We start from the raw sequence: 10,753 nt of genomic DNA, 5'->3' as shown, positions 1-10,753 counted from the left end.
GAAATGCGTTGTCTTTTCCCGGGATTTGATACATCTCATTTTCGGGAAAAATATTAAACCCTAGTCTGAAAGACACCGACGTTACACAGCCCCCTTGCGAGCCATTGCCGTCCTCAGCAATGTCTCCTCGGCTTAGCCATTGCCATAACGTCAGTGTGGGCATTCACTCACTCAGTCCATCAGTCCGTGGTACCGCTAACAACACGTGGGGTGCACACACCGCAGGAGCTCACTCACTGGGGAACCACAGCTGCTAGCAGTCCAGTGCGGGCGTGCTAGCAACATCTTGGCTGTCGCCACTCATCCCCAGCTCCCTCTCAGCAGCCGCCCTCAGGCTGCACTTTTCGCGGCGTGTCACGCGGCACTCCTTCTGTCCAGGTCTAGGTGTCTGTCTAGGTGGCCTTCACTACCGTAGACTGTGGCACCAAGCACCGGAACTCACGGGTCAACTGTCGCTGCACCTCCGTCGCTCCACTCCACAGTCGCACTGACCAGGACAGGCAGTCACCAGCTCCGCTGCAGCCGGACATGCTGAGCTCTCAGGCTGTCAGCTACCGTTGCTGCCTCCTCGCAGAGCTGTCCTCCGCTGCTCCCGGCCCGCTCCACTCCGTCATAGTCGCGACAAAGGCTTGACCCTCCTCTTCTGCCTCGTGCTATCACCCAACACAGCAAACCTTTTTTTTTTTTCTCTCTCTGGCGCCGGCCAACAGGCCAACTAGAACGGGCGCCCACACAGCACGGTGCCTCTCACACACACCCAAATGTTAAAGTTCAGATTTTCCGCCGAAGCTGCCCAACCGTCGTGAGTTCGCTGCCCTCAGCGGTTCCGCCAACCGTCCGTCGTCCAGGAACCTCTTCCTCTCCGCTCTCCCTCGGCTCTGGTGACACGTGTCGGCCAGGGCCACCGCCAACTCCAGCATCAAGCCGCCCGGCGGGGGCAGGGGCTCCTGGTCTTCTCGCAGCGGTGTCAGCGCCCAGGCCATGTCTTCTCCTCCGAGACCGCTTCTTCAGGCCCCTCTTCCGGCAAGATCTCCTCCCATGGCTGCAGGCAACTCCAGACAATAGTTCCTCTCCTCCGGCAGCAGTAACGGCTGAAAGCCGCTATAAGCTTTTTAGTAGCCCTTACAAGGGCTCTCTCCAGATCATCTTGCGTGGGCCTCCACCCAGTAGTGAGGTCTCCTGCTCCCAGCTTCTCTCGCTGGGCGGAGGCCATGTTCGAAAGTCGCTTCTGACACCAATGTAATGATTGATGCGACACACAGTTGTCTAATCAAAGGTTTATTTGCGGAAGCGGGAAACACATACCAAAACCAAGACACCATTACATAGGAAACACAAGGGAAGTCAATAACACAAGCACGATACACGAGCAGGGTAGTCACATACAATACACCGGGTAAAACACATGAGGTAAAACCTAAAGAAATACTACACAAGCTAACACATACATGACATGGTAAACGCAATTACACTCACTAAAACCGACATTACACAAACCAGCATACACACACATTGCATTCTGGGAGGATAGCACTCAGTCCGGAAGACACCGATGTTACAATATTATTTCATGTATGAAGGTTATATTGTAGCATGTGTCTCTTTAAGAATTGCCGTTACAGGAGAATATAGAACGGCTGTTGACGGCCGCTATGGGGTTTTTCCTCTTTTTTCACGCAATATTTATAAAGTGAGGGATGACAGCTATTTATACCACTCTCTTGCCCTATAACTATTAGTCATTGTGACCCTATTTGTATGTGTATTTTTTTGTATTGTGTTTACGTTCAGATGTTACAACATACAATGTGACTAAGAAGTAAAACAATTACCTGCAACTTATTAAATTTATTTTTGTTTTGTCAATTTTAACAAAGGAACAAGGCTTGTTGGGAACATGTGTTTATCCAATGATCTTACATCCTGTCATTTGTGATACGTTATGTTAAGCTACTTCTGGATGTGTAGCTTAGTTATAATCAGCAATACAATCAGGAATTAGTAGGCATAAAAGTGGCACACAAGATAAAAGAAAGATAAGAACTGGTGGAGACTAAATCCAAATGAATGAAACACCTCGAATGTTGCTGCTGGCATTGATGCTAGCAATGCTGACGTTATGTCCTACCTAAGGAATAGGCTAGCATGGGACAAGAGTGATTGAGTGGATTGGGCACACTCTCCATAGAGAACCGCACAGAAGTTGGATTTCACTGATAATGACATATCATCAATGAGTTTGCTGAACAGAAAGCCTGTAGAGTGGACTTCTAATGGGTGAGTTACAGGTTGCTTGTTGTTATGGAGTAGGCTGTGTGCACTTTCTGAGACCTTTGTGTGGATATATCTGACCTCTGCGCCACAGACTAAATTAAGCAATTGTGTGGTCATATTATGTAGGCACCACCACATGCTGTTTTGCTTGATGCTTTCACTGATGGCTATTTAATTGTTCTGAGGCTATGATATCTGTGTTTCAGTTTCGGATGTTGGGGGAATTCAGAGGTGGTACTAGCGATGATTAGTCAGCCACTCTCCATGGTTCTGTCCATATGTTGGCCAATCTCCATCACACACACAATAATACTATATTGTTGTTTTATAATTTTATAAAATGTTAGAAACCGCATAACATCACTTTGAGCAACTTTAAGGCATTTGTGGAGGAGGAGGATGATTCGGGTGTTCTTACAGCTCAGGGTAAGCTATTTCGTTGCTCTGATTGGTTAGTTCTATCCAATTGAGTGCAGAGGCATTTTCCCCACTGTATTAGTTGAATCCCATAATGTCCCAATGGACCAGTATTTGACTCAAATTCTGACTAGAATTCAGTATGACGACGTCAGGCTACGGTTTGGGGGGCCCAGGTTGGAAAAGTTTGAGAACTCCTGGTATAGATATGGCAACACCATGTGGCGGTCATTATATAGGCTGTAGGCTACACCTAAACAATAACACTGGATAAATACAATAACACTCTTCATAAAAGCATTGTGCATCAACGTCATAAGCATTTAATTAACTTAATTATAACCAGCAAATGAACCCAACAACTTAAATGATGAGACTTTGCTTGAGGTGAGAAGCCTATGCGTGTGGTCTTGCCATGCCACTAGATTTCACGACCCAAGTGCAACGCGTGCTGATTGTAGCCTAGTTGAGGGTGGCTGGAAACTGATCCATTCACGCACAGGCACAAGCTAGCCATTACTGTCGAAAACTGGGCAAAAATAATTCTACTGGGACAAAACGCACTTCTCTTATTTGGAATTACGTACAGCTCTCTCACTGAAGTGATGTAAATAAAGGAAGGAAGTTAGTTGGATAAAAGCAGCTTTGGTTTGATTCTGAGTCTCCGTGTTGATTCCGTGGAGAGCAGCAGCAGCACAGACATCCTTGCCGTTTTTTTTTTACTGTCGCCGGTGGACAGCTTTCTCTTCGTCTGATAGAATGGATACGTGTAAAATCTTTACCATCGTTCTTCTACTGCTTTCAGTTGTCAACGATGTTTCCACCGTGCAATTTCCAACATCTGTCATGTAAGTAACAAAAGTAAAACAAACATGTTCCTCAACATCTCAGCCAAACGATTAGTACCAGGCTATACCGTTTAGTCTACATAAGACTACATTAGATGTGTCATTCTATTTGTTACCGAGGAGTTTATTTTCTGGCACTGTTGAAGATATAGCCTACTGTAGGTCTTTCTGCATGAACTCAAGATATTTGAAGTGCCACAAGTTGCGCCCTAAAATGATTCAAGAGCTGATTCTCGTACCAATGGCTACTGAAACCTAAGGTTGGTTAGTTTGATCGCCTTTGCGCTTTTGTTAAATGACCATTGCTTTCATCAAGGCTTATATTTGCAAAGTATTTAAAATAGTTGTTCAATTTGTGCTCGCTGTTTATTTCGGCCCAACGAACGAGGCGGTTCCTTGGGTTGTGTCCAATGTAGGCTGTAACCAACAAATGTAGAGCGATCAATTGTTGCATACGCTAAGATTAAATACTGACCATCTCTACTGTAGCCTACCTCAGGTATTTTTCCTTTTACGCAAAGAACAACACAAACAAACAAACAAACAAACAAAAAATGTCGGACAACCTAACAAGGATACGAGATTCATGCCATTCATGATCGGTCGGACCACATCGGACGGATAGCAAATGCAGTCTTGCTGTCTATCTGTTTATAATGCATTTTCACAACATTAGGCACAACTGCATAAGGCCATATGTTTCCCTTTAGACCACATAACCATTTACACGTGTTATCATTCTTCCTTGAAAATGGGCGATGCTAGTGGCCTTTTCTATTTCTTCACATTCATCAGAAGTGATGCTGACAAGGGAAATGTAGGGCCTAGCATAATATCACAACATTTTGCTGTTTCTGAGTTGTGCTTGTCTAGACTACTGTAAGCTGACAACTTTCAATTTGAGATCGTTATTGTGAGCTTTTGTTTTTTGCCCAGAATTGTGGTGTGAATGTCTGAACGTATGACTGAGTTGAGCTTTAGTCCAGTCAGTTAACATTAAGTCAGGACCAGCATATTTAGGTGGATCACAGAGGGAGAAAGTGACAGAGGTCAAGAACAGTTGTCACTGCCTCCTCACTCAAGTCATCCCAGACCACTCATTTCAATCCCTACTGAAATTGTAGGTTATGTGGACAATCCTATTTTTCTCTTTCTTCATTCTCTGCTGTATGCTATTCTACTATAAACCTCATTCATACCTGCAGTCCACAGCTGCATCTGACTACACATTAATCACACATGCCATGCCATGTGTCTCATGACGTTTGCATTCACATTCCAAATCCTCAACCCCTCTTCTGTCACTTCCACACAGTCTCTGATTTCCTCTCTGGCTGAAACATGTCTTGTGGCATCAGTTCTTGCTGCGAGGCAGACGATTAACATCATCTAATCTGAAATGCAAAGTCTGATGTTACAGATTCTATCATGTGAGTTGTGGCAGAATGGAACAGAATGAAAAGGCACATCAGTGTGTTTGTTGTTCTAAGTTATTTTCACTGTCCCCTTTTGATCCTTGCTGTTATGATGCCATGGGACCTGTCATTTACTGCTCAGCGTCATGCTTTCTTCTCTCTCTCTCTGTGTGTGTGTGTGTTTGTGCATTTGAAGGCGATTGGTCAGTTTCATATGCTTATTTCAAGTGTGCTTAATCAATCATGCACATGATGTTTCTTCTCATTTTTCTTCTCCAATACAGTGCAGTTCATCATGTCAGTAGGGGCATTGCTATATGGGTTGACTTCAGTTCATTCATTATGTCGGTTACTCAGCTTAGTGTGAAATCATATTCTTTGCTCATGTTGTATTTCCAGTTTGTAGGCTACTGTTGCTGTTTTGGAGAAGCTACAGGGAGCAGCTCAGTGGTTTATCCAAAGCTGAATTTCACTGAAGCTTGTCAAAGTTCACCCAACAGAGTCCTCTCCATTTTGACATGTAATTCAATTATATGCTTAAATGATTTAATTATTAAATATTCCTCTTCTATTCACAGCCTATCCAATTAGTTCTAAGATATGGTGGAGATACTGTAAATTGTTAAATCGAAAAAGAGCATGGTGCAGAATAGTTGTACTAGCTGGAGAATCTCTAGCTCTGTTCTAAGTGAGAAACTGTCCAGTCTGAGGCCACTAATGTCTGCAGCCTTCTTGTCTGTCTGAAGTATGGGATTGTGGTATTTGTGGGTATGTCTTATAAAGGCCTCACGTATTAACACCTGGCTATTTGGGAGACATGGCCTAGGCGACTTATTTACAGAGGAATGTTCAGTCCTGCGTGAGAACTGGAGCTGCTGGCTATTTCTGCTCCACAAAGAGCAGAGCACAAGGTCAGAGAAGCGGACGAACTTCTCTCTCCCATCTCTTTTACTCAAACATTTCTTACACTATCAATCTGTCTTAGCTTCTTAGCTGCCCATGCTTCTTAGCACTAGAGTTTGCTTTGAACTTTTCTACATTCCTGCTGAAATAAGAGACCCTGTAACTCATGAACTACAATTATTTGGGAAGAATGCAAAACAATACTATCCTGTAAACTTGAGTCTTTGGGGTGATCAGAAAATAGTTTTCACTGCCTGTCTTTTCCCTGGGCTGAGATGATATGCTTTTGTCCCAACTCAATTCTTTCACAATACTTGAGTGCCGATTCAATTTGTATTGCGATTTTCCTTTTTTTTTTTTGAGGCATTTCTAAAAAAAGAAATGCCTTCTAAGAAAATTTTAAGGCATGTCACTGGTAAATAATAAATAAATTTGAAAAAAAAAAATCATTGCAAAAAATTGCGATCCCCACCCCTAGCACTTATAAGCTTTCTCAATAATAACTAAACCTTGATTAAAGCAACACGGTGTAGTTCCTTAACCTTAAAATAACGACTTCAAATTCATTTTGATGCCACACTGACTTATAAGAATAATTGAGTCTCTGACTTGCGCCTGCAAAGTTGTATGTAACATTGTTGTGGGCAGGAGCGTTGTCCTTTTTGTTGGTTTTAGATGAATTAGGTGTCCATAGTGCTAAATAGATATCCAGGATGTTGAGTACTGAGTATGGTAAACTTTTTGTCTTGTTTAGATAACACATGAAATATATGAAATTGTGTTATAATAGTGTTTGTAAAAAGCTGTAGAAGTTAATAGTTGTGATGGCAGGAATCCCACAACATTCTCATATCAAAAGGTTGCTTTTGCATGATGCATAAAGGCTGACTCTAGCTGATTAATGGTGGCTCTGTGCTAGGGGCAGCATGCACTCATATACACCCACAACACAGACAGCTCAATGCAGGAAGATCTATCGTTGGGTCACTTAAACTTGGTGAGTGAATGGTTACTATGAAGATAATTGGACCCTTTACCCATAAGGCCAATCCAGCTATTTATGAAACAGTGCAGAGCACCAAACTCAGTCATATAGGGATGGGCACTGGTTTTACGGTTGAGATGGACAACTAAAAATAGTGAACTTAAACACATAATTTGAAGAGTGAGCTACTTGAAAAGAGTTGCACAGCTGATGTAAAGGCCGATCATGCTTACCTTCAACAGGAATTCATTTCTAATTTGGAGTGAGTGATTTGGAGCTGGAGCTGAAGCAGTTATGCAGTTGCAGTGAAGGGAATATAACTGCAATAGAGAGAAGTGCAGGTAGAGGAGGAAGGAGATATGGAAAGGAGCAATATATTTGTGGAGACAGATATGCTGGAGGATACTACTTATGTGCAAAGAAACTCCTCTCACCTCTCTGTCACACACAAACCACACTTACACAGAGGGAGATGTGCACAAATTCTATTTTTAATCATAATCTACCTTAAAAATGCGTACAGAGCTTATTTTGGTATTTGACGTTTTCAATTAGTTATAGAGAGAAAGGAGCTGACTGCCACTCTAAAACTTAGATCCACTGTTTTTTCCCATGTGTCGAATAAATATTGATCACATTTATTTAGTGTTTGAGGGAGTTTCCCAATGAATAGACAAGTTTTCAGTGGTTGCGTAGTTCTGCCAATTGAACACTAGGGTCAGATATTATTTCCCACTGAGTCACATACTCTGTCTTTATCTCGCTTTTTAGTGTTTTATTACTTCATCAGCCAATTTATTTAATTGGCCTGATTTATTTTTCATTCATTAGTTTGGAGCCAAAAATTAGTTTGAGATCATTCATTAGTTTGGAGTCTGTGTTTTACTTATGTGAGACATCAGACTGTTTTACTGCAGTGCTCATGTTGTTCAATATTCACAGAGCAAATGTGCAAGGGAAAATGTCTAGAAACATGATTTGCAATAAAACTATATATCACACCTTTGATGTTTTGGTCACACTTATTATCTCTTGTAGAAAAGCTACAGATACTCACATTACAAGCAAAACCATTTGTTGACACTCTGTTAAGAGCAATGTACTGTAGGGGTTGGGTTTGGTTAAGGTAATGCTTAGTAATTGTTCAACAACTATCTTAAAGTTTGACCTTGAGTTTCAACAAACCATCTGCTAATCTAGTCGTAGTTATTTGTTGTAGGTACAGTGTATGTTTGTAGTAACTGATATTATGACGATTTGCTATTGTTATTCTGTTTAAATCATTCAGTCTATTAGTATGTTTAATAGGCTATATGGCCCATTGTGTAATTCTATCTTTTGATGATTGAATGCTGTGCAGGATATTTGACAGCCTACTCTAATCCAGGTTCCTTAAAATTGATCAGTTTCTGTCGTAATTATGTAGCTTGTGGTAGGGAAGACCAAATGTGTGTGTGTGTGTGTGTGTGTGTGTGTGTGTGTGCGTGCCTGTGTGCGTGTGTGTTGATGGCGCAGTCAGGGATTAATGCAATTTCAAGCCCATAACATGTTTTGTCACATTCAGCAATCATCTCCTCATGACCCATTCCGTGATTACACTGTAAAAAAAAATGGTCTCTGTAGCAGCCCAGGCTCCAAAAACTTGACACCAACAAAGTGGGGTCAGCCTCTCCCCCAAACAAAAACAAAACTCTGTGTGGAATTTCTCTGGGAATACTGAAGGTGAGATACCGCTCTGGCATGTTTTGTTTGGTCCTTGGTTAAAAAATAATGTACGTTTGCACAATAGCTAATACATTTAAACAAAAACAGACAAACGCTACTTCCTGTGAAATCCCTGACTGCGCCTTTAATTGTGTAAAAGAAGAGGCTTCATTGAATATAACTCCTTAACATCTTTGTGAGAGGAGGTGGAACAGAAATGTTGCTGACAACAGGTCGCGGGATCTCTAGACAGCTGTTCCCCATTGCTAAATATATGCCTGCTCTGGGTCCCCTGATCACATTACACTATATTTTTAAATAAGAAAACAGTTTGGGGTCCAGTTTCTGACACCATCAAAAAAAGAGCTCACTGATGATGACACTCTAGCAAACAATATATCCTTCAAAAGCAGTGTTCATTTTCTTTATGCCCTCTCTCATTCATTTATAATGAAGTCTTCATGGTCCAGTGACTTTTAGGTAATGGGTGGAACCTGAAGTGAGTGTGTTGGTACTCACACAGTAGTGCATGTTGGGCGTACAAGTTACACATGCAATGGTGTTGTAACTCATAAAGTAGCCTCATGTGAACAAATGAATACAGGTTGACTTACAGATGTCATACAACACTAACACAATTTGTCAGGGGTCATACAGCATGTCCTTGATGCTCTGGTGGTTATTATTAGAAATAGATTTATGTGCACAGCACAACGTGACATTTACTGTATTCTGCCATTGTGTTCTGACTGCAATCTGCGATCCAAATGGAACATGGCCAATGGAATATGTTTACTTTACGATGAAAGAAATAAGTAAGGATATATACTACCCTCCAGAAGTTGATCAAAAAGATATTGAAAAATATCTAATTTTTCATACAGTTTTACTTAAAGTGCACTCAAATGCACAAATGCACCTAACGTAACTTAACATACGGTAACGATCAATTTTCATTTCAGCTGACCATAGAATGTAATTGCAGGCAAAATCATACTGTAGACATTAAGGTGTTTGCCTCCAGCAATATGACGGCCGTGCTCATGTAGCCTATGCCACTTAATAGGCTAGAACTCAACGGACAATCTGGTATCTAGCTTTCTAATATCTATGGGTGAAAAGATGTAGGACCTAAAACAGCGATGGATAAATAGGCCTAGGCCTACTTGAAAAGCAAAAAATGCAGTATCTGAACTGATCTGTAAACAAATGAGAGACTACATTGTCATTATTTTTTATATATTAAGCTATAGTGTGTATTCTGTTATATTTTTGATTGGTGGTGTGCCGCAGGATTTTTTTAATGTAAAAAATGTACTGTGGCTCAAAAAAAGTTAAAAAAACACTTCAGTAGGCTACAGTATATGTGTTGCCATTAGTTAACATCGCGTGAACTCATTTCGGTAGATAACATTAAAGATAGCATTATGAATATATTGGTTCAGTTCATCACGTGATCTGATAACGTCTCATGTTCTCCTTTAAAGAACTGAGGATAAATTCATAACTGTTACATTTTCCATCATTTGAATGTTTAAAGAACCTTTAAATATACAATATTGTTTTAATCAACTTAAGATTTTAACTGAGGAGCTAGAGATAACTAGAGGAGATATTTCAGATGAACAAGGTAAATTGGTGTGGATGTCAAAATGTTAGCATTAGAGGAGCTGAATTATCATGCTGAATGAAGTACAATTATGCTTTACTGATATTAAAACACACATGCGGTTTAAAGTCATACACAATTGTTAATTAAATTAAATTAAAATTGTAAATTTACTGATATTAAAACACACATGCGGTTTAAAGTCATACGCAAAAATGTAAATTAAATTAAATTAAAATTGTACATTTACTGATATTAAAACACACATGCTGTTTAAAGTCATACACAAAAATGTAAATTAAAAGTAAACCAGAGGTAAATTTAGCCTTTTTATGGCTGTATAAAGTTGACCAAACTAGGCTACTTTGTAAGCTACATAATGTGCTGACCAATGCACAAACTTGCAATTGGGAAACAGATGTGCTCTAAGTGATGTTACGTGGTTTCTAAGCTAAAACATTTTTTGTCACATACTGCAAACCTCACTATCCACTAGCTGCCTGTGCCCTGAATACACTGTAAAACATGTGGTATCTGTGGACAGCCCAGGCTCCAAAAACAAAATGAACTTGGTCCATCCTGGACCATTAAAACATAA

The 10,753-nt window shown here is 40.7% G+C and overlaps 1 protein-coding gene across 4 annotated transcripts in view; it reads left to right on the top strand.

Annotated features, from left to right (window-relative positions):
* Nucleotides 1-3,173: 3,173 nt before the first annotated feature.
* Nucleotides 3,174-10,753, top strand: part of cacna2d1a (calcium channel, voltage-dependent, alpha 2/delta subunit 1a) — a 58,377-nt gene continuing 50,797 nt past the window's right edge. For 3 of the 4 annotated variants that reach the window (XM_042078829.1, XM_042078828.1, XM_042078827.1), the window contains exon 1: nt 3,174-3,539. In XM_042078829.1, coding sequence (XP_041934763.1) covers nt 3,451-3,539 — 89 coding nt within the window. In that variant the 5' untranslated portion in view covers nt 3,174-3,450. Of the gene's footprint in view, nt 3,540-4,892; nt 4,970-10,753 lie in introns of those variants that run through there. The other variant, XM_042078830.1, reaches the window with a different exon arrangement.

Source organism: Alosa sapidissima, chromosome 22 (genome assembly GCF_018492685.1).
Source record: "Alosa sapidissima isolate fAloSap1 chromosome 22, fAloSap1.pri, whole genome shotgun sequence".
NCBI lineage: Eukaryota > Metazoa > Chordata > Actinopteri > Clupeiformes > Clupeidae > Alosa > Alosa sapidissima.
Note: the sequence above shows the minus strand (reverse complement) of the source record. Positions and strands in the feature narration are given on the sequence as shown.